The sequence below is a fragment of the Vipera berus genome, assembly GCF_964194415.1.
Source record: "Vipera berus genome assembly, chromosome: 1".
Classification (NCBI taxonomy): Eukaryota; Metazoa; Chordata; class Lepidosauria; order Squamata; family Viperidae; genus Vipera; species Vipera berus.
Window position 1 is genome coordinate 247,240,858 of NC_138202.1, and position 25,795 is coordinate 247,266,652.

General features: G+C 38.8%; 1 protein-coding gene across 1 annotated transcript in view; it reads left to right on the plus strand.

Annotated features, from left to right (window-relative positions):
- FUT9 (fucosyltransferase 9) overlaps positions 1 to 23,983 on the plus strand; it is a gene marked incomplete at both ends in the record, with an annotated part of 69,602 nt that extends 45,619 nt beyond the window's left edge. Inside the window, one exon of the mRNA XM_081314459.1 lies at positions 22,899 to 23,983. Within this exon, the coding sequence (XP_081170585.1) occupies positions 22,899 to 23,983 (1,085 nt within the window). The remainder of the gene's footprint in view (positions 1 to 22,898) is intronic.
- Between the last annotated feature and the right edge of the window lie 1,812 nt (positions 23,984 to 25,795).

The window sequence follows — 25,795 nt, forward strand, 5'->3', positions numbered from 1 at the left end:
CAGGTTCGAATCTCAGAAGGGTATAGCTGACTGATGAAGACTAAGGAGTCAGAAATGCATCTCAGTTTCCCTTTAATTCTTTGTTAGTAATTTACACACATTATATATATATATATATATATATATATATATATATATATATATATATATATATATATATATATATATATATATATATATATATATATATATATATATATATATATATATATTATTTGGAATAAGAAAGACCATTTGGTTGAAGTTTTTTTGGAAAAACAAGCCCATTGGTATTCATTAAACTGCCTCCGTTACTCCAATTTCCCACAATTTTCCAAATAGCTTTATCTTCCATTCAATCTATTCTTCCTTTTCCTCCAATATATTATGATTTCTTGATTTGTGAAAAGTCTCTTCCATTTTCAGTGTTGTCACTCCATGTTCTGATTTTTCAGTTGGCTGGGTCTGTTGGTCAATTGGGTCCTCTGTCTTAGCATCTAGTTGTTCCAATTTTCCTTTTGTTTTCTGCATTGTTAAATCTTTGTTTGTAATCAAGATCTGGGTTTGTATATTTAAGCTAGAACATTGTTCCTTTGTGTTGCTTCTTATTTTATCACAAGCTGAAAGAATAGTCTTGTGTACTCATTTCAACATGGAAAGGATTTTTTCCTGATCTTCATCCATATTTTCTTGATAATATGTTAAGTTGAAGACTTTAGAATCAAACATTAAAAATATTTTTTGTCTTTTGTAGTTAGGTATGGGACATCTATTTCACTTTTTATAGGTGGTCTTTATAATAGAAATTGTTTATCAAGTAAGAGTTTATAATCCAAGGTGTTCCATCATCTCGTGTGATAATATATGCTTCTTATGCAGGAAAATAGGAAAGTAGTTCCCCAAGCATAGCTCTGAGAGTCAGTAAAAGTTTACATTCATAGTTCAAGCAGGCCAGCTTCCTAAACAATACATCATCATAAGCCACCCAGAAATCCCTTCTTTGCAGCTGGGTTTTTCAAAGGTGATAGCTCTCAAGGTCAAACAAATTTTATCTGAGGTCTGGGTTTCAAGCCAGATTTCTTTTAGGCAATAACAAATTGTAACACCATAATTTGCCACAAGATGTCACCAACGACATTTTATAGCTTTTTAAGTCCAAAAGTTATATGGTGGTAAAACAAGTCTCCAATAAGAAAAAGAACACTTTTAGTTCCCAAGTTTCAAAAGAATATATATCCAATTAGATTAAAATTAATCTTATGGTTGCTCTGTTTCCCCTGGCTAGTTAGTTGCTGCTTTTCTTAGAGGGTGGGGTAAAAATTCCCTTCCCTCTCTCCTCACAGGGGGGAAAATGCTTTGGGCAGCTTTTTCAGGAAACAGAACTTAGAATCTTAAAGAGAGGATCAGGTCTTACCCAGTTTCATCAGTGTTGGTTGAAAGTTGTTTGGTGGTGCTTTTTGCTTCAGCTGTCAGCAGCTTAGGACCAGCCATATTAATATGGCCAATCATTCCCCCGCTGTTTTGGAGGGCTTCCCCAGATCAAATGGAAGGGTCACCGCCCTCCTGCGATCAAATGGTGATCCCCTCCTTGCTCATCGTCTCTACGAGGTGATTTTTGACCCTTTCCAGGGTCCCCCAGCAGAGCGAATTCAGACACGAGAGACGGAGCCCCATCTTCCTGCGTCCACAGTGCCGTGACATCAAGCCGGAAGTCCTTAACCAATGATTTTTGTGTCACTCCAATCAAACTGGTGCTGTTTGGTGTCAGTGTGGGTAGAGATTAAGGTTTTGGGATTTTGGCATTTGATTGCCAGCAAGTGTTCGTGGATCCTGATTTTTAATTGACATGATGTTTGTCCCACATAGAATGGGTTGCAGTGGTTAGTTGATTTTGTAGAATACATTGTTTCTTTCATCCTTCTGTATCTTGTCTTTGATTCTGGCAGAATGTGTCTGTGGTTTTGTGGGCTTTTGCTGTTCCTAGGGGTTGGAGACCTAGTTGTCATTTCCAACGCCCCTTTTGTGTATGGTAGGATTAGTTTTTGCGTGGTGATTGGTTGTGTGGTGTGGTGTGGTTTGGGTGCTATGTGTCAGAATATGAAGTTTTTTGGATAGCTGTTAAGAAGAAAGACATCAAGTAGCCATTTCTCTTCCATTTTTCTTAGTGTTGCGGTGCTGCAGTGTGTCTTGGCCCTTCTGAAAAGGGTCTGGGACACAGCTTCTTTTGTGTGCAGTGGAATGGTTGCTTGGGAAACTGATGATTTTGTCTGTGTATGTAGGTTTGCGGTAGACGTGGGTTTCCAGTTCTCCATAAACTTTTGGATTGCCAACAAAGAATTAAAGGGAGACTGATATAGCCATTTCAAACTTATTTGTTCTCATCAGTCAGTTATTATGCAAAATAATGATTGTCGCAGTTGCGACTACTGCCTGTGCATGGCCTGAGTTTGGGCTGATACAGGCAAGAAAAGATTTGGCCCGTATTTTGGCCAGCAAGGTGTTCAAAACACTCAAGACATATCTCCCCTGCCTCTTCCCTCCCCGATGCAGCTGACAAAGTGAGAAAGAGCCTGTGGCCTAGAGCTTAAAACAACTACCTAATGTGCAATCAGCCCAGGTTCGAATCTCAGAAGGGTGTGGCTGACTGATGAGAACAAATAAGTTTGAAATGGCTATATCAGTCTCCCTTTAATTCTTTGTTAGCAATCCAAAAAATTATGCAAAATAATGATTGTTGCAGTTGCGACTACCACCTGTGGACGGCCTGAGTTTGGGCTGATACAGGCAAGAGATATATATATATATATATATATATATATATATATATATATATATATATATATATATATATATATATATATATATATATATATATATATATATATATATATATATATATATATATATATATATATATATATATATATATATATATATGTTTTCTGAGGTTTTCGCGGGTGTTCGTATGTGGATCTTTGGTTATTCGGGTTTTTCCCCGCGTAAAACTAAAGGTGTAGGGGCGACGTTTCGACGGAATCCCATCCGTCATCATCAGGCTGGTGGCTTCTGCTTCCTTCTTCTGGGAGAAGCATGTGGCTGTTTGTTCCTCTTTTTAAACTGCCAGAGGGGGTGTGTTCTGTGGGTGGAGGTGTGCTGATTGGGTGGGGGAGTAAGTGTGTTCTGATTGGGTGGGAGTGTGTTTTGAATGGTGGGTGTGTTCTGATTGGGTGGGGGTGTGTTTTGAGTAGATGGGCTGGTCTCAGCTGCCAGCCTTAGATCTGAGCTGGTGAGTTGTGCTGCTTTTGTTCGGCTTCGTGTTTGTGGTGGTGCCATGTTTTTATAGTGGGTGTCAGTTTGCTTATTGTGTGGTTTGGAGGGGTTTAAAGTGGCTGATGTTGCAGCTGTAGTTAGGTTTCTGTTTTGTGGTTGTGCCTCGTTATCATTATGGGTTCGGATTTGCTTTTTGAATGGTTGTGTGGTGGTGATGTCCTGTGGTGTTATCATGACTTTGGGTCTATCATTCTTGGTGGTTGGGACTCGTCTGTCAATCAAGGCGGGTTTCCAAATGGTTGGTAGGCGAGAGGTATCATCTCGTTTGTTTATGCTGTGGGGGCGTTTTTCTATCTCAATGGCTTCTCTGATTATTCTGTTGTTAAAATGTTCAATTTTGGCGATAGTTTTGGTTTTTTTAAAATCAATTTCATGTCCCGTGGCTTCAAAGTGTTGGACCAGGGATGAAGTTTGTTCTCCTTTTCTGAGTGAGTTTTTGTGCTCTTCAATGCGTGCACTTATTCTTCTGTTGGTCTGTCCGATGTATGTGGTGGGGCAGGTGGTGCATGGGATTTCGTATACTCCTTGGTTTTCTAAGCCAATTATGTCCTTGGGGTTTCTTAGGATGGTGGATATTTTTCTGTCTGTGTAGAATGCTGTTTTGATGTTGTGTTTTTGGAGGACCTTGCTGATTCTGTCTGTGGTCCCTTTTAAGTATGGGAGGAGGGCTTTGCCATTTTCTTGTTCTCTGTCTTGGGTTTTTGTGGGTGTCTCTCTTCGGATTAAGTTGGTAATCGTGTTTCTTTGGAATCCATTGGCTGTTAGTACATTAGTGAGAGTGTGTAGTTCGGTTTTTTGGTGTTGTTCGTCAGCTAGGTGTTTTGTTCTGGAGATGAGTGTCTTGGCTACGGAGTTGATCTGTGCTGGGTGGTGGTGTGAGAGTGCGTTCAGATAGCGGTTTGTGTGTGTTTTTTTATGGTAGATAGTGTGTCCTAGGGAGCCATTGGATTTCTTGTAGACTAAGACATCAAGGAAGGGAAGTTGATTGTTAGCTTCTGTTTCCATGGTGAATTGTATTTTGGGGTGTAGGCTATTGAGGTGTGTGAGGAAGTCATCCAGTTTTTCTTTGCCGTGTGGCCAGATTACGAAGGTGTCATCTACGTATCTGAGCCAGAGTTTGGGTTTGTGGTTGGATTTTTCTAGAGCGAGGGTTTCAAAGTGTTCCATGTAGAGGTTTGCGATGACAGGTGAAAGGGGTGATCCCATGGGTGCTCCTTCCATTTGTTTGTATCTTTGTCCATTGTAGATGAAGTATGTGTTAGATAGGCAGTGGTTGGTCAGATCTAGGATGTGTTTTGGGGGGTTGTATTTATTTAGGATAGCTGTCAAGGCTTCTTTGATTGGCACTTGGGTGAAGAGGGATACGACATCGAAGCTCACAAGTAGGTCACAGGGCTGTAAGTTTAGTTTACTTATGATCTCTATGAAATGGAATGAATCTTGTACGTGTGAGGTGATGGAATTTGCGTAAGACTGTAGTTGTTTGGCAAGAAATTTGGCTAGATTTTGTAGAGGTGAGCCTATGGAGCTGACTATGGGTCTCACACCACCACCCAGCACAGATCAACTCCGTAGCCAAGATACTCATCTCCAGAACAAAACACCTAGCTGACGAACAACACCAAAAAACCGAACTACACACTCTCACTAATGTACTAACAGCCAATGGATTCCAAAGAAACACGATTACCAACTTAATCCGAAGAGAGACACCCACAAAAACCCAAGACAGAGAACAAGAAAATGGCAAAGCCCTCCTCCCATACTTAAAAGGGACCACAGACAGAATCAGCAAGGTCCTCCAAAAACACAACATCAAAACAGCATTCTACACAGACAGAAAAATATCCACCATCCTAAGAAACCCCAAGGACATAATTGGCTTAGAAAACCAAGGAGTATACGAAATCCCATGCACCACCTGCCCCACCACATACATCGGACAGACCAACAGAAGAATAAGTGCACGCATTGAAGAGCACAAAAACTCACTCAGAAAAGGAGAACAAACTTCATCCCTGGTCCAACACTTTGAAGCCACGGGACATGAAATTGATTTTAAAAAAACCAAAACTATCGCCAAAATTGAACATTTTAACAACAGAATAATCAGAGAAGCCATTGAGATAGAAAAACGCCCCCACAGCATAAACAAACGAGATGATACCTCTCGCCTACCAACCATTTGGAAACCCGCCTTGATTGACAGACGGGTCCCAACCACCAAGAATGATAGACCCAAAGTCATGATAACACCACAGGACATCACCACCACACAACCATTCAAAAAGCAAATCCGAACCCACAATGATAACGAGGCACAACCACAAAACAGAAACCTAACTACAGCTGCAACATCAGCCACTTTAAACCCCTCCAAACCACACAATAAGCAAACTGACATCCACTATAAAAACATGGCACCACCACAAACACGAAGCCGAACAAAAGCAGCACAACTCACCAGCTCAGATCTAAGGCTGGCAGCTGAGACCAGCCCATCTACTCAAAACACACCCCCACCCAATCAGAACACACCCACCATTCAAAACACACTCCCACCCAATCAGAACACACTTACTCCCCCACCCAATCAGCACACCTCCACCCACAGAACACACCCCCTCTGGCAGTTTAAAAAGAGGAACAAACAGCCACATGCTTCTCCCAGAAGAAGGAAGCAGAAGCCACCAGCCTGATGATGACGGATGGGATTCCGTCGAAACGTCGCCCCTACACCTTTAGTTCTACGCGGGAAAAACCCGAATAACCAAAGATCCATATATATATATATATATATATATATATATATATATATATAGATATATATATATGTAGATCTAGAGTCTCGGGTTTCTTCCCGCGTTCCTTTCATCTTCAGAAAGTTGTGGCGACGTTTCGACGAAATCCCATCCGTTATGTGTTGTACTAGTGAAGATGTGTGATCTTTCTTCTGTACTGAGTTCTTATGTTCTTCTACACGTACCTCTATTCTTCTGTTAGTCTGTCCGATGTATGTTGCTGGACAGGAGGCGCATGGGATTTGGTATATGGCCTGGTTTTCCAGTTCTATTTTGTCTTTGGGATTTCTCAGGATGGTTGATATCTTTCTGTCAGTGTTAAATGCGGTTTTGATGTTATGTTTGCGTAGTACTTTACTGATTTTGTCGGTTGTTCCTTTTATGTAGGGCAAGATGGCTCGTCCGTTGTTCTGTTCTTCTTCTTGGATGTTTTTCTGTTTCGGAGTCCCATACTGAATTATATTGGTGATTTTGTTTTTTTGGAACTTGTTTGCTGTCAATATGTCTGTCAGGGTGTGTAGTTCTGTTTGTATATGTGTTTCATCTGCAAGGCGTCTGGTTCTTGTTATTAGTGTTTTGGCTACTGAATTTATTTGTGCTGGGTGATGATGTGATTGCGCATTGAGGTAACGGTTGGTGTGTGTTTTCTTTCGGTAGACTGTGTGTCCTAGGGTGCCGTTTTGTTTTTTGTATATAAGTACATCCAGGAAAGGTAACTGGTTGTTTGTTTCAATCTCCATGGTGAATTTTATTTTGGGATGTAGGCTGTTCAGGTGTGTTAGGAAGTTTTCTAGCTCCTTTCTTCCGTGGGGCCAGATCACGAAGGTGTCATCCACATATCTGAGCCACAGTTTTGGTTTGTTTGTAGTCTTTTCCAGAGCGTTAGTTTCAAATTCTTCCATGAAAAGGTTGGCGATAACTGGTGATAGAGGGGATCCCATTGGTGCGCCTTCTATTTGTTTGTATCTCTGGCCTCTGTGTATGAAGTATGTGTTTGATAAGCAGTGTTCTGCTAGTTCTATAATATGGTTTGGTGGTTGGTATTTGCTTCTTATTGTTGATAGAAGCTCTATCAACAATAAGAAGCATGTAGGCTGTTCAGGTGTGTTAGGAAGTTTTCTAGCTCCTTTCTTCCGTGGGGCCAGATCACGAAGGTGTCATCCACATATCTGAGCCACAGTTTTGGTTTGTTTGTAGTCTTTTCCAGAGCGTTAGTTTCAAATTCTTCCATGAAAAGGTTGGCGATAACTGGTGATAGAGGGGATCCCATTGGTGCGCCTTCTATTTGTTTGTATCTCTGGCCTCTGTGTATGAAGTATGTGTTTGATAAGCAGTGTTCTGCTAGTTCTATAATATGGTTTGGTGGTTGGTATTTGCTTCTTATTGTTGATAGAGCTTCTATCAACAATAAGAAGCAAATACCAACCACCAAACCATATTATAGAACTAGCAGAACACTGCTTATCAAACACATACTTCATACACAGAGGCCAGAGATACAAACAAATAGAAGGCGCACCAATGGGATCCCCTCTATCACCAGTTATCGCCAACCTTTTCATGGAAGAATTTGAAACTAACGCTCTGGAAAAGACTACAAACAAACCAAAACTGTGGCTCAGATATGTGGATGACACCTTCGTGATCTGGCCCCACGGAAGAAAGGAGCTAGAAAACTTCCTAACACACCTGAACAGCCTACATCCCAAAATAAAATTCACCATGGAGATTGAAACAAACAACCAGTTACCTTTCCTGGATGTACTTATATACAAAAAACAAAACGGCACCCTAGGACACACAGTCTACCGAAAGAAAACACACACCAACCGTTACCTCAATGCGCAATCACATCATCACCCAGCACAAATAAATTCAGTAGCCAAAACACTAATAACAAGAACCAGACGCCTTGCAGATGAAACACATATACAAACAGAACTACACACCCTGACAGACATATTGACAGCAAACAAGTTCCAAAAAAACAAAATCACCAATATAATTCAGCATGGGACTCCGAAACAGAAAAACATCCAAGAAGAAGAACAGAACAACGGACGAGCCATCTTGCCCTACATAAAAGGAACAACCGACAAAATCAGTAAAGTACTACGCAAACATAACATCAAAACCGCATTTAACACTGACAGAAAGATATCAACCATCCTGAGAAATCCCAAAGACAAAATAGAACTGGAAAACCAGGGCATATACCAAATCCCATGCGCCTCCTGTCCAGCAACATACATCGGACAGACTAACAGAAGAATAGAGGTACGTGTAGAAGAACATAAGAACTCAGTACAGAAGAAAGATCACACATCTTCACTAGTACAACACATAAACACTACGGGACACAACATCAATTTTGAAGGTACAAAAACAATCGCCAAAATAGAACATCTCAATAGCAGAATAATCAGAGAAGCCATTGAAATAGAAAAACACCCAGACAGTATGAACAAGCGAGACGACACCTCCCGCTTACATGCCATTTGGAAACCAGCATTGATAGAGAAACGAATTTCAGCAAACAAGGATTTAAAAAACCAACAAACAACCCCAAATGCCACCAGCCCCAGCAAGACTCATCCACACCCAGAACAAAAACTCTCCCACACAGAAGACAGAACAAGGCAAGCAAAAGTGCCATCACCCAAGCAGAAGAACGCTCACATGAACCTGACTGACCCATACCAGAGATACATAGCAGGTCCTCGAACTCGGAGCCAAACCAAAGCTCTGGAGGCCACTACACAGCCCACTCCTCAGGACACCAAATCACAACACTCAGGATATTACAACACAACAAAAAACCCCACCCATTCAGAACACACCCCTCCCAATCAGAAGACAGCCACGCCTCCAACCAATCAGAAGACAACCACGCATCCACCCAATCAGAAGACAGCCACGCCTCCACTCAATCAGAAGACAACCACGCCTCCACCCAGTCGGAGGACACCCCCACCCAATCAGAAAGCAGCCACGCCTCCACCCAGTCAGAACACAGCCCCACTGGCAGTTGGAAGGAAAGGAACAGCCAGACCACGCATTGCTCCTGGAAGCAGCAGGAGGAACACTCCGGCCTGATGATGACGGATGGGATTTCGTCGAAACGTCGCCACAACTTTCTGAAGATGAAAGGAACGCGGGAAGAAACCCGAGACTCTAGATGTACACATACAGACACCCGCGAGAATCTACAAAAACATATATATATATATATATATATATATATATATATATATATATATATATATATATATATATATATATATATATATATATATATATATGTATATATACACACACATATATATATACACACACACACATATATATATACATATATATATATATATATATATATATATATATATACATATATATATATATATATATATACACACACACACACACACACACACACACACACACACATATATACATACACCCTAATTATGCTAAAATGCGAATCCTGGGTATACTCATATTTGAAAAGAAGAGAAAACAAATCGAACACCAGGATAAAATATAAACAAAACTGTTTAATACACTAATCTACTTAGCTTTCATTGGCTAACTGCTGATGTCATCAAAGTAAAAGCCAGAGTTCAGGGAGGTTGCTTATAAAGCTGGTTGTTTTTGTGCCCTGTTCATTGACTGGGTCACTGGTCTACCCGCCCCAATTGACTGTATAGTTTTTAGCTGTCCCACATCAATCCGCGTGTTTGTAAGCTCGGGAGTAATTTCCTCACTCATAGTCACTCTCCTTGTCTGCCTGGTTCGTGTCCACATACCCATAGGTTGGCCCCCTAGCGATTCTTGTTTTGTGACCTCTCCCCCTCTTTTTTGCTAGATCCGGGTGCCCGTCCTTAGGTTTGGTAAAGGATGTGCTGGGGATTCCTCCCTTATGGGGGCTGCAGTTCTTTCTCATATAGCCACACCGTTCCGATCCTGCAAGGATGGGACTTGTTGCGCCCATCGTAAGTTATAAAACCTGTAACGGCATGGATGCTAGCTCCATTTAACATCCACGTTGCCCACAAACCAGACCAAATCCTTTGTGCCAAGATAATGAATCCCAAAGAGCCACTCCCTAATGAGGAAAGATCTTCAGTGGTGTATAAAATCAAGTGCAAGAACTGTAACTGTAACTACGTTGGGGAAACAACCAAAAGGCTCAAAACCAGGATCCATGACCGTGAGCTGGCGATTAGATGGCAAGAACAATGCTCACAAGTATGGGCACATATGGCCAGCCATGATCATACGTTTTATCTTGCAGGGGCGCAGACCTTCACCTGAGATGCCACCAAGGTCGGCTGGCTACTTAAGGAGGCTTGGTTGTCAGACAGATATTCGATTAACTGTCACATAGACTTATTGCCTGCTTATCAGGTACTAAGGGGGTGGGAAGAACAGCGTTATAACTTATGATGGGTGCAACGAGTCCCATCCTTGCAGGATCTGAACGGTGTGGCTATACGAGAAAGAACTGCAGCCCTCTCAAGGGAGGAATCCCCAGCACGTCCTTTACCAAACCTAAGAACGGGCGCCCAGACCCAGCAAAAAGGGGAGGGGGGGTGTCACAAAACAAGAGCTTCAATAATATGCTTGAAGGATATGCGTGTACCAAAGTAAAAGTAGCAGTTTCCAAAATCTCTTAGTTTTTTTCAAGCTATATCAAAGATTTCAGGCAAAGTGATGTTTCCATATTAAAATTAATATTATTCAGGGTGAATGGTTTCTATAACCAGTAGCTACCTTGTTACATGTTCCATTAATGTTCTTTATTCCTCATTGTAGCTGAGCTTGATGCAGAATTGAAAGCTCAGGCATTGTTTTTAAAGGAAAAAAATGGTCAAGCTATTGAAAAATTACCAATGACACACTTTCCTTTGAATAACATGTTACCTCCCCATACACACCTGTTGTGATTCAGGGCCAACCTGTGGGTTCGGCAGTTGGGTCGGACAACTCAGAGGAGAAGGGGGGTGTTGAAGAGCTTGCTGAGGGGGTTGAAGATATTGCTGATGAGAGCCCTCAGCCAGGCCCTTCCCACCTGGTCACAACGGAGACCCAGCTGTGTGAGCCTGACAGCGTGGATGAAGATGACCCACAGCTGGCCCTGTTCAAGGACGCCCGACGCAGGAGGCAGTCAATCAGGAGTAAACAGAGGAAGGCAATGGGGCACCTCGGAAGGAGGCAGAGAGAAGCCACGCCCTGAACTGTATAAAAGGGGAATGCGTGGGAGGGCTGGTTTGCTGAAGGCAACCGCTTGAAAAGCTCCTGTTTCTTGGTTCGTGTCTTGTTCCGTTTGTTTTTGTATTAATAAATTTGGCAGGCTTAATTCCAGCCTCTTGCCTTCTTGTAAAAGGGGTTGTCCCTGCCTTTTCTGCAGGGCTGGTAGCAGGCTGGTACAGAACAACACCAGAGAAAGGATCACATGTTGGAATATTTAATTACCATGCAGAAACCACAGTGGGATCTGAAATTTTCTTTGAATTTACAACATTCATGTTTTTAATATCTCTTTTGCACATATCCAATATGAAACAGGGAAAGAAGTGGAGAAAAAAATGAATTAGTTATATTTCCCATTTAAGTCAAAATCCAGGAGCAGCTAAGGATAAAACTATATCTTTGGAAATTTATTTGAAGTTTCTTGGAGGTTGAACTGACCCGTGTCTCCTGCTCTTCTTTAGATTGGTAACCATTACAATAATTAATTGATGCTCATTATTCCTTTCTGTGCCAGGAAACATTTTAAATGTTGAATCTAATAATGAAAACAACAGTTAGCATGAAGTTTCAGCATGAAATTTTAAGAGCTCATGAATATGGACAACTTCTAGGAAATGTTAACTTCAGTGATAAATCATTATTTAATGTGATGGAAATCTATAGGTGATATTGTAATTTCCTGTTCTAAATTGTCAAATTTCAAATTATAAAGTGAATAATTTTTCTTTAGCGCGTGTGTATATTTTACTTTGAAAATTTACTGGTAGAATTTTGTAGCATTAGTTTACTGATCTGCAAACTGTTAATAATAAAATTGAATCTTCCATTATTTTGCAGAAATACAGTACAGCTAATTTTTAAAAGGTCTTCATATTATCAATAATTCCTTTCAGATGTCATTTGTTAAAAGGCAAAATTATGGCAGCAATTAGAAAACTGCACAGCTCCTTGGAGCTTGACCATAAGAAATTATATATTTATCTCATAAAGTATGTACCGTAATTAATTTCAGTTGAAAAAATGCAGTTTATGTTTATTTTATAATAGACGAGACTGCTACAGAGAGGAACTACCTGTTAAATATCATGTTGTGTAATTTCCCCGCATGAGTGTGGCTAACTAGCTGACTGGAATTCTGAAATCTTGCAATTTGTTTTTACCTCCTGCCCCCTGACCCACAATTGCCCCTGAGGAGATCTCCTTGTCACTATCTGTTATCATATTATTATTATTATCACTCTCATCCATCTTCTTCCTAACAATTCCAAGAAAATGACTTTTCTAAGAGTGCTAGACACATTTACGATTTGCGAAACACCAAAGAACTAGATTGAGAATAGGGTTTCATGGAAGTCTACATCTGAAATGAAGTTGATTTTGAGTGGTCTTGGTTTACTACAGAAACCTGCAATGTATGGCAAATGTGGTCCACCATATTCACTGAAGACAGTATCACACAATGGCTAGCTTTTTTACATGTGGGGTCCATTATTCCTTGACAGCTAGTACCAGAAAGAATAACTTGATTTGGAACACGGGCTGTTTCACCAGGCAGAAATGGCTTTTGCATTGCTTGATAGGTAGAAGATTTGGTTCAGAGATAAAATAATAGGTCTGTAGAAAATTTCATCTATTGTGAGAACTGAGGAAAAATCTTGGTTCAGAGAAGAGCAACAAAGATGATTAGAGGTCTGGAGGCTAAAACATATGAGGAACGGTTGCTGGAATTGGGTATGTCTAGTTTAATGAAGAGAAGGAGGAGGGGGGACATGATAGCAGTGTTCCAATATCTCAGGGCCTGCCACAAAGAAGAGGGAGTCAAGCTATTCTCCAAAGCACCTGAAAGCAGGACAAGAAGCAATGGATGGAAACTAATCAAGGAGAGAAGCAACCTAGAATTAAGGAGAAACTTCCTGACAGTTAGTACAATTAATCAGTGGAACATCCTGCCTCCAGAAGTGGTGAATGCTCCAACAGTGGAAGTTTTTAAGAAGAGACTGGACAGCCATTTGTCTGAAATGGTATAGGGTTTCCTACCTGAGCAGGGGTTGGACTAGATAACCTCCAAGGTCCCTTCCAACTTCTTCTTCTTCTTCTTCTTCTTCTTCTTCTTCTTCTTCTTCTTCTTCTTCTTCTTCTTCTTCTTCTTCTTCTTCTTCTTCTTCTTCTTCTTCTTCTTCGTTATTATTATTATTATTATTATTATTATTATTATTATTATTATTATTATTATTATTATTATTATTATTATTATTATTATTATTATTATTATTATTATTATCTGTTGGCAAGGCCATAGGTTAACATTGTGGACCCCTTTGCTTTCATAACCTCTCCTTGTTTACTGACCACAATTTGTTCCCTAAATTATTAGCCAAACGGTTGCTAAGTCCTCCAGCCTACGTAGTATTTTTCTGAATCCTAAAAACATTAAAATAGATGGCAAACCTGCAGTAAACATGGTATTTTGAATTACACATGTGCACCCTGGCTTTATTTAAACAGCATCTCAAGATTGGCTGTTCCTCTAGACCAGGAGTGTCGACTGGCGGCGCGTGGACTGGATGTGTCATACACAGGCCACACCCACCCCGGCTTCACAAAGGCAAAAAAAGTTTCAATACATCACATGACAAGATCGAGTTTGACACCTGTGCTCTAGACCTTGGGTTAGAGTAACAGACCCCTGTGTGGAATATTACTAGTCGGGGTTATTTCAGAAGTGGTTTGCCATTGCCTTCTTCCTAGGATTGAGATAAGGTAATTGGCTCAAAATCTCTCCGTTGGCTTCTAGTTGGCGTAAGACAGAACTAGATCACAGCTTTGCCCAATTCTAGTCCAACAGAACAAGGACAAATTACTTTTTGACTCAGTTACAGATTTGAACTGCATATTATTGAGCACTGCTGTATTTGAAGTGAGCATTTGATTTGATTTGATGCTGCCCAATTCCAAATTACTCGGGGTGGCTCGAAATATACCAAACAATATAAGGACAAAGAAAAAGTAAGAAAATCAAGATGGCAAGTTTTGGTGTGTGTGTGTGTGTGTTTTTGTAATAGCTTGGAGTAACTCACTTTTCTCATTATAGTATCTCAACTGAAAGGTTTCTGAATACATTTCTTGTATCACTCTTAAATTCTGAACTGGATATTAATAGTTTATTTGAGTGATTAGACCAATGAGTTCTAAAAGATATTATTTAACAATATTGTAGTCACCTAATGGCATGTTACTTACTGCCTCCAGCCATGTATGCTGCAATTTCATACTCGCAATTCATTCCTGGCATGGGAAAAATGTGAGAGAGTATACAACTTCTCTCCTCTTTCTTTTCTTTTCTTCTTTTCTTTTCTTTTCCTTTTCTTTTCTTTTCTTTCTTTCTTTCTTCATATTCTTTAATAAGATATTGTACAATCCATATTCATACCATATTACATTATGAATCAGAAGTGCAGTCATGTAATTATCGGATGGGTTTTAAAATACTGGCATGTAGTATACAGATAGTTCTCAATTTACAACCATAATTGAGCCCAGAATTATGGTCATAGGTTATGGCAGCTGTTAAATGCCATGTCATGACCTTTCTGCAGCAGTCATTAAACACAGTTGTAAAGAGAACACTGCAGTCATTAAGCAAATCCATTGTTTGCAATAGGTGTTTTTTTGCCAGAAACCAAAGGTAAATGCTAGTTTCTGGCAAAAACTTTCATAAATCATGGTCTCATGATGCTGTAAATGCAGGCTGGTTGTCAAGTGCTTAAAATGCAATCATATGACCATGGAGTGGGAGACCACGGGAACTTCAAATTCGATTCATAAGTAGCCCTGGGTAGGTTCATCATAACTTTGAGCGGTTGCTAAGCCGTAAGTCAATTAATTTATCCAGTTCCCCTTACATAATTTCCAAAATAACTCATCTTAATATATTCTATGATGCAGAAACTAGTAGTGGCATATCAATTGTTTTTTCAGTGTGTGATCTTGCATGAGAAAACAATAATGCCTACCAGGCTTTACTAGGATACAATATGAATTGAGAATGCATTATAAAAGATAAAAGCTTTTTAAGCCATGCTGGAATTCCATGGTAGACTGACCTGAAAAGATGTTTCTGAAGCATGTTCTGCTTTAGAAAACTGCACAACACACAAAATAAATTCAGTAGTATTGCATCAGTTGCTGGGTTTCCAAATTTTTTATGTAAATTGTGTCATTCACAGTAATCTAATGCTATTAATAGTAGCAAAAGCTATTTTAGCATAGAAATGCGTATGTAATTTCTGGAACAGAATTACTAATTGACTTGGCCAGCATGGCCAATGCTGGGGAGTATCAGGTGCAAGATCACACCAAGTGATTTTGAAATGTGTAATTTACAGTACTTTTATCAAGAAACAGTTTAGTTAATTAACTATTCCTTGGTCACAAAGCATTTTCACAATGGTTTATTAGCTATGGAGCTGATTCTGGACTGAATTCATTTTCTCATTTTAAAATTTAGCCATAAGTATTACATACTGAAAAAAAATCACCCTATCCTTGACCAATCTACCAAAATATACTATTGATGGTGCTGCTATATTAACTTCACTGTATCTCTGCCTGCACAAATGCATTTAAGAAAGAGAACTAAAGAACAACAATACATTTTTATATATTGTCCCCGGTCAACACCAAGATAAGCAGAGTTTATCCCCAGGCAAACAGTAAATGATTCCTTACTCAAGGAACTATCAACTCAGACAGAATAACTCAAGATGAACAATCAAAGAATAAACATCAGCCTAATCAAGGAACTAGCAAGGAAAAAAACAACACCCTCACCAACATTGGCAGGGCAAGTTAATGTATATCGAGAAGAAACCCCACTCCCTTATAGTAATAGTGCTTACACTTATATGCCACTTCACAGTGCTTTACAGTCCTCTCTAGGCCGTTTACAGAGCCAGCATATTGCCCCCAACAATCTGGGTCCTCATTTTACCAACCTCGGAAGGATGGAAGGCTGAGTCAATCTTGAGCCGGTGAGATTTGAACTGCCGAACTGCTGGCAGTCAGCAGAAGTAGCCTGCAGTATTGCATTCTAACCACTGTGCCACCACTGCGGTAACAAAATGTTTGTAAGCAACCAACCTACTTCAGAGAGCACCAAGGACTCCACTGAATGCATTTTTCCCCATAGGACACTGATTTGGACAAGCTGCTAATAAAGTCGGCATCGGTTTAGTCCAGAAATATTGGCATGCGTCAGAACATTTTAAGAGATCACCCTATATGTATCCCCTGAACATTCATTAGGATAACTTCTATTTGACATTATCTGAATTCTTCCATAGGGATAGGCTATCTGAAATATTCCCACACCATTGCCAGTGGTGAATGATAAACTTCGTTGCATTCAGAGTATGATTTTGCCACATTATTAAGATTCATCTTAGTTGAGCCAGAAATCTCTATTTATTTATTTGTTGTCTAAAGTAACTGACATAGAAGTCTTGTTATTGTCCTTAGATTTGTAAGAAGTGACATTGCAAAATATAGTTTATGGTAGATTTCCTTTGGTAACACTGTTTCTAAGAAATACCCTCTAATTTTAGCTAAGCAAGTGGCAATGAAAATTCCTAGGGGGCAGGAAATATAGAAGTAAAATTATTAGAACCTCAGCTGTTTCCAAATTAGGCTTTCCAGTCTGAAACAAAATGTTACTTAGAAATATCTTTTCCAACGGTCTCTTGGGAGGTTGACATATTTAATCTGATTTAAAAATCTCATAAGAATTTTGTTGCAGAGCTCCTTTCAGTTCAGTTCACTAGAAAGTTAAGGTGAAATGGATTTCATTTTAATTTATCAGTGCTAATGTATTTCAAAATGTATTTGGATGATAAAACATTTCATTACACGTGTTATCTAAAACACTATGTAAATTCAGTCAGTGATATTTCAAAGATTGAAATTACTTGGAAGTCTGTGAAGCCTTTTTTTTTTTAAATGACCTTTAAGAAAAATGGTTTTGAAAGAGAGATAGGGTTACTTTCTGCATTTTGGACCTGCTTTCGCTTGCCAAAAGAATTGCCTCTGTAACAAAACTTTACACTTTCAAGGGAATCTGGGTTGTGTCCTAACAGACTTCCCAAACTGCTACTCTCTGTAATTGAAGCTATACTTTCCAGCCTAGCTAGGTTGGCGGGGAATATCAGGAATTGCAATAAAAATAAATCTAGAAGATACATTCCTACTTTGCCCAACTAGCAAGCAAGAATGGACAAACTAAAAGGAGATACCCATCACTGAAGCTTATCTACACATTTCAAGCTCTCGACACTGAAACAAAGATTCGATCCCTGAGGATAACGGTAGGTATTATCAACTCTGCAGAAATCAACAAAGCTGAAGGTGGAAAAGAAAAGCGGTGATGGGAGATTCATTACGGCGGAGGACAGAAGCAATTCTGTTGGAAAGAGATGCTATTATGAGATGCTATTATGCTACCTTTCTGATTTCATGTATCAAGGATATTTATCAACATGGGAAGATTACAAGTGATTAAAAATTTCTGAATGGGAAGGTGAAGGAGCTGGGGCACAAGTACCATTTTCACATGAAATGAATGGAAAATAACTGATTAAGGAAAAAAGAGAGAGAAAAGATTGTATTCTTAATAACAAGGCTTGCATCAAAAGTATAAGTAACTCTTAAGCAGAGAGCACAAGGGAAGGGAAAATGTATTTGGCAAGTCTAGTGGCACTTTATCAAGAAAGAAGTAAACTGACAGCAGGAAGGTAATAGAAGCAAGGACTCCATGTAGAGAATGGCTGGGAAACAGATACAGGACTGAACATGGTTAAGGGAGGAGTTATGAGACAGCAAAGTATATTCCAATGCACTTGGCATATAACTCCGGATGGCTCCCGACCTGCGCTCCTTCCGACGTGACCTAAAAACCTATTTATTTGAACAAGCCGGCCTGGTCTGATGGGTTTGGGGTTTTAATTACTGTTTTTAAGTAATTTATTTATTGTATTTGGGCACTGTGGTTTAATCTGTTTTTAATTTTTGTATTCTGTATTTGGTATTTATTGCCCTGTACACCGCCCTGAGTCCTTCGGGAGAAGGGCGGTATACAAATTAAATAAAATAAATAAATAAATAAATAAATAAACAGTAGGAAGGCTGCTACTAGTAACATCCTCTGCTTCCTACGTCTGTATGCTTTGCATAGAATATGGGTAAAAAAATCAGAAAAGCTAGAAATCCTAACGTAGAAAGGAAATATGATCTGAATAATATATCAGAGAAACCTGGCAGGAAACCAGAGTGCAGTTTGGAAGGAAGTTACGAATGGAAGCTAGAATTCAAAAGATATTTGTTCAAAAGAAATAGACCCAAGAAGAAGAGGGATGAAACGAATAAGTATACTCATGAAGTTTAGAATGACATGAGTCTGGCAAAGAATGCGAAATATTGTAATAAAGTTTGTGAATAGGTGTATCCAAAATAAGAAACAATAAATCCATATGTGTATTCTCTAATGAAATTTCCCCAATTTGGGAAAAAAAAGGTTTTGCTTTGTTGGAATATAATGCATAATCATTTGGGCATGCTATACCTCTAAGACAGATTTCTATATATTCAGAATCAACAGTCATGGGAGTGGAGATACCCTCAGGGGAATATTGAACAAAGATTGCAGTAACAACTTTTTCCTTACCTCCGATACCTATAGGTTAGGAGGGGGAAAACCCAGAGAGCTTATTTCCTCCCCTCTCAGGTTCTCTGCCCCCGGCAGATGTAATACTCATAGAAATAATAATACATCCTATAACAATTGCATTGGATTTCAATCAGAGTTTAACTACAGCTGTACCTTTAATCTATTTCTCAGTTCCATTAAAATTAATTAGAGGTACATATTGCTGATTAATACAATTTCCCCAACTATTGTTAAGCAGGGAAGTTATCTAAATCAGATAGTTACCAAATGCCTTGTATTTTCTTGATTACAGAAGGATTTTCCAGCATAGCTTTCACCCTTCGTTCCCCCAATAAAATTTTGGTCCCCACCTTGTTGCTTTTCTGCAAGGCCTTGAAGACATAGTTTTGTCAGCGGGCTTAAGGATCTCATTCAGAGCCAATCAAGTAGCTTGTCTGATTCTGTTGTTGCTGCTATGGCAGAATAGGAGTTGGAATTGTGTTAAATGGTGAATTTTAATTGTGGATTTTTAATGTACTACGTCACCCCGAGTCACTATGTGTGACTTGGGTAGCTGTGTTAATTTGTTTAATAAAGAGTAATTGAAGTAGGGGGGGGAAAGCAGCAAAGAAATTAACAATCTGTAGAAAGGAGTTCTTACACACTTCACACATTTTTCCCAGTTTATACACAGTGCTCCTCTTTGTCTTCCATTTTGTAGAGTCATTCAAGTGTTTTTTAAAAAGGGGGAAGTATACAAAAAGCTACTCACAGATATTAGAATAACTGAATGTGCTGTATCAGAGTAAAAACATGTGATGCATAAAATTAGACATGGATAAGACGGGTTGTTTTTTTTTTTAAATTTAAAATCTAAACACTTTGAATAACCCCTGAGGTCCCCTGAATGTATGACAATTCAATCAGTTTTTTCCATATTTGGAATAGAAGCTGAAATGGGGAATGAATGGACATGTAAGTATTATATGTGACAAGCGTAGACTACGTGAATGGGATGTGAAAACGAGTATTAATGTGAATGAGATAAGTAAATGCCTTACATACTAGGTGAATGAGGAACATTTATGAATATTTTAGAGGAAAATAAATATTAAAATAAAATAAATATTTTAATTTAGAGGGTGGGTAGTGTATGGCAAAAGGAATCTCTGTATATTTGCAAGTAAAGTCTACTAGTCATCAAATGTCATCTTGTCATCAAATGTCCACACTTGTTTATAATCCATAAAAGAGAAAGGCAAAACAAATTTTCCCCAGCATAAACTGGCATGGCAAAGTAAGTTAAGTAAAACTCCAACTTCATGATTGGAGTATGGATTGTGGTTTGTGTAGGCCTATCTTTAAGGCTGATCTGGAAGATTCAGGGAATGCAGAATTCTGAGAATTTAGAGGAAGTGTATATTATATAGGAGAAGATGCACTGATTGAGAGCATGTATGAGTGAAGGTGAAGGTACTCAACCTACATGGTTTAAGAGCTGAGTGCCTGATGGATTGTTTTGCCTTTAATTTCTGGTCATTAAGATTATGGGGGATATCTTTTTCTGGCCCACATTTGTCAGGAATTCTCTGTCCATGATACATTTTATCTAATTATAGAATTGCTTCTGAGTTTAACCAGGGTTAATAAACAGTTTTCCATATCTGATGCAGAATTATTCATTTATGTTGCCTATTTTTTGTAGAATTTCTTCTGCCTTGTCTTTTGTTTATTGTTGCTGCTGATCTTTTTTGCTGTTTTATAAAATTGTTGTGTTTTTTTTTAATTTCTATAGTCACCCATCTCAAGAAGTGATTTTCATGGATGCTAATACAGGCAAGAATTGGGACCCTTAACACACTCAGAACCCCAGATCCAGGTGCACAACCTAGTCCTCATGGTTTACAAAAGGCTAACAGGGTCAGAATAAATAAGTTGAAAGGTATCTAGGAGGTCTGCTAGCCCCCCCCCCTTGTTCAAGCAGGAGACCTTATACTATTTCAGACAAATGGTTCCTGCCAGATGACATTCCTTGGTTGATGGGACCCATAACATACCCAATCTATGGGACCAAATTGAATTAGGTAATCTAGCCTCAAGCCATGAAGGACTTTAGAGATGATAACCAGCACCTACATTTGTACCTGCAAGCACACTGGCAATTAATGTGCAGTCCACATAGCAGTGGTGTTGCATGTGTCAGATGTCTGACACTCTTTACTCCTTGTGCAGCTGCATTTTGTATCAGATGAAGCTTCCAGATGTCCTTCAAGAGCAGCCCCACATTATTTTAATTTTAAGATTAAAATTAATTAATCTGGGGTTTTTTTAAAAAAAGTCATAAATTGGAATTCGGTTTTGTTGTGGTAAAAATAGATCAATGTTTTAAATATGTAAACATTTCCATTCACAAAGGAAGACAAAAAAGCACACAAAGGAAGCTCTGTGCTAATGAGATGTATTGGTAGTGATTGCATATATTTAGCCTGATTGAGCTTTCTCTGCTCTCAAGAACTCAGAAATGTTTATGGTAATTAGGGTTATTTCTGCTAAGTGAGGATTTCATTCCTAATGTTCCTTGAGCTCCTTTATCTACCAGGCCACACGGACAATTTCTTCAAATGTTTGCCATTTTGCATCTAGCAGTATGGCAATGCCATGTTACATTTTGCATAGGATTTTTTTTTACAAGAGCTATTGTTTTTACACCTTTTTGTAGTGTGTAATTTTAGCCAATTGCTAAAATTGTTAGTAATAAATCCAGTTTATATCCTTTTTGGAGAGGTTTCATATGTTATTTTCTTTATTAAACAAAGTTGTGTTTTCAAAAATATGTATAATATCAAATGAACAAAGAAATTATTGAAATTAGACAATTAATGCTCAATATGTAATGACCTACAAAGCCCTACATGGCATGGGTCCGGAATACCTTGGGGAGCACCTGCGGCCGGCGTCAACTTCCCTCCGCCCAGTACGCTCCCACAGAGAGGGCCTCCTCAGGGTACCACCGGTCAAAGAATGTCGACTGGTGGCCCCCAGGGGGAGGGTGTTCTCTGTGGGCGCGCCGGATTTTTGGAACCATCTTCCGGTTGAGCTCTGGATGGCGCCTGACCTCCGCTCCTTCCGGCGCGATCTCAAAACCTACCTTTTCGAACAAGCTGGCCTGGCCTGATGGGATGGGGTTGGGTTTTATTAATCTGTTTTAATCTATTTTAATGTGTTTTAACTTATTCATGGGCATTTGTTTAATCGTTTTTAATTTTTGTATCTTGTTTTTTAATATGTATTGCCCTGTTCACCGCCCTGAGTCCTTCGGGAGAAGGGCAGTATACAAATAAAATTAATAAGTAAATAAATAATAAAATATAATATTAATAACAGTGGCAAAATTTATAAACATAAAGAAGAAAAGGGAAAAGGAAAATTCCTCTAAAAATAATGTAAATATTTAATTTTTGACTTCTCCTGAAACCAGAAACAATAAAAGACTATCTTGAATACCAATGCAACTAAGTGATATTATTTTAAAACTGAAATACAAATACATAAATACATATAGTATAGAACAGTGTATTCCATTCCACTCCATTGCATTGCATTCATTCCCAATACATATTTTCAATTAATTTAATTTTCATTCAGGTTTGTGAAAAATATTATGGTTCTTTCCCATTATTTTAATTTTTGGGTTTATGAATAGCATGTAACAAACATCATATGTAATTTTGTGTCTATAAAACATGCTTTCAAAATCATTCTTTATGCATGCAAATTTTAATAAACATCACCTTAATCTAAAAACACCGACTTTAAACTTTGCCTTCTTTTCTTTGCAGATCAAATTATGACATCGTCATCCAAAGGAATTTTCCGGCCATTTCTAGTTCTCTTCATTGTGCTTGGCTGTTTCATGGCCTGTCTGCTGATCTATATCAAACCCACAAGTGGCTGGATCTCTAGCCCTATTGAATCAGCCAGCTCGGTTCTAAAGATGAAGAATTTCTTCTCAACCAAAAGTGATTACATTAATGAAACAACAATTCTGATATGGGTGTGGCCATTTGGACAGACATTTGATCTGAAATTCTGTCCCACATTTAATATCCATGGATGCCATCTGACAACGGACCGCACACTATATAATCGGTCTCAGGCAGTTCTCATTCACCACAGAGACATTAGCTGGGATCTGACTAATTTACCTCAGCAGCCTAGACCTGCATTTCAGAAATGGATCTGGATGAACCTGGAATCTCCAACCCATACTCCACAAAAGAGTGGGATTGAACATCTGTTCAATTTGACCCTTACCTATCGCCGGGATTCAGATATTCAGGTGCCTTATGGCTTCATGATAGTTAGCACAAATTCCTTTGAGTACGAAATGCCGAATAAAGAAAAACTCGTATGTTGGGTAGTGAGTAACTGGAATCCTGAGCATGCTAGAGTTAAGTATTATAATGAATTAAGTAAATATATTGAAATCCATACTTATGGACAAGCATTTGGAGATTATGTCAGTGATAAAAATTTGATCCCCACTATTTCCACTTGCAAGTTTTACCTTTCTTTTGAAAATTCTATCCATAAAGACTACATTACGGAGAAACTCTACAATGCCCTTTTTGCTGGATCAGTGCCAGTCGTTCTGGGTCCTCCCAGAGAAAACTATGAGAATTACATCCCAGCTAATTCTTTCATACATGTGGAGGATTTCCTGTCTCCAAAGGACCTTTCAGAGTACCTTTTGATGCTTGACAAAAACACTAAACTGTATATTAGCTACTTCAACTGGAGGAAGGATTTTTCAGTGCATCTTTCTCGATTCTGGGAATCACACGCATGTCTCGCTTGTGACCATGTAAAGAGACACCAAGAATACAAGTCTGTTGGTAATTTAGAGAAATGGTTTTGGAACTAAACCTTGATCCATTTTTCCTGCACTTTATATTGGGGGGGGGGGGGAAAGCTGTCAAAATCGCCATCCTAGGATGAGGAGAGAGGGGGGGGGAGAAAGTGCTGAGTAAAGCATTTCTGTTTGTCATTTGGCCCTTCTCAGCATGGATCAGTAATTCACTTAAAGCCTTGAAACCTTAACCGTTCTCCTTCCTTTCCAGATAAAGATATCTTTCAAAAAATAATAGTGATGGTATTGGTCACTTTCTCTTTCTGTTTATTTGTTGAAGAAGTGACCACCTTTCAGACTCTTCTTGTGTTTTCCTGAGCTGAGATTTTGAAAAGGAATTAAGAGTAATAATCCAATGTTGGATTTCCTTCTTTAAGCAATCCAAACTGTGGTGACTTACTGTTATATTTTAATCATACATTTACTGTCCCATGTGGGAAATCAAAAAGTAGCAACTTTTGCAGTATGCACTTATGGGAGATATGAGAAATAACTTGGGTGCTTTTAAAGACCATGACATGGCTACACAAATTATTCCATCCTGCACCTCTGCCACGACATTATTTTATAATTTGTTGGAATCCTGCTGTGTTTGTCAGTGTTCACTGAGGACTAAGCTCTTATATACTATTTCATGTTTCATCATTTTTGCAATGCATCACTGTCAGTTACATAAGGCAATCATGTTTATATTGATTAAAGCAGTTTTGTTCCTGCAGGGCAGCAAAAGAAATTGGGCAGAGGGGTATTAAAATAATCAATGTGAAACAATGGGACCAAACTATTTATTATGGTTTAACAAATACAATTAATGAAATAGAAAGGTACATCTGGATATCCAGAACAATGTTTTGATTCTGTTTTATAAACTACTCTCTAAATTATTTATAAATGGTTGTGTCTTATAAATTGTCTTTGGTTGCAGAACATCTTTGCATACGCCATGGGAAGCAGGCTCATTCACAGTGATGGACCTTGGCTTCCAAATGCCAGGCAAAACTTGGTGATCAAAACTTAAGTCATTTTTAATGTAAGTGCACTGCCATGCTATGGATATTAAAAAAAGGAGTGAGGCTTTGATCATTTAGTCACATCTTCCATTTTGAAGCCAATGACTTTCATGGTGGATGTTCCAATGGGAAGATTTGCATTTAGTTTCACAGGTTAATCTATTTCAATGATTAGGGAAAAAAAAATTAGAAAAACTTTTTGTTTGTGAAAAAATTTCACTCAAAAATGGGGAAATTAAACTTGCACTGGATAAAAATATCAGTCTGAATCAGTGGAACCAAGCTAACCACTTATTAGTCTAATCTATAAATGCCTAAATTCTTTCAAGATGAGAAGCTCCTTTGGCTTTTGTACTGGTTTCCAAAAAAAAAAAAGTTAAAAAGTCAACCTAAGACAAATGATCAAATTTCATTGAGTTTACGTTTGTATTAATCGAGGTAATTGAATACAGTCCTGATAACGATTTTCTATGCATTTCCTGATTTCCCATTTTGTCACATTAAAATATTACAATATGGCAACTCTGAGTTTTTACCCAAGAGGTCCAATATGTCTTAGGTCTTAAGAGGTCTTAAGTGTTTTATGATTTAGAGTTTAATCCAGAGGTCCTCAATCTTTTGGGCACCAGGGACGGGTTCTGTAGAGAGGGGTTTTTCTGCAGACCAGAGGGTGCGTGGTTTTGTGTGTTGCCTGCAGACATCCCGAGGATGGGGCTCTGCTTGTTTGTGCAGCCCGGTTGCTGGCATGCTGCAGCCCTGTACTGGTCCAAAGACCAGGGCTTGAGGACCCCTGGTTTAAGCAATGTTAGTGTCCACA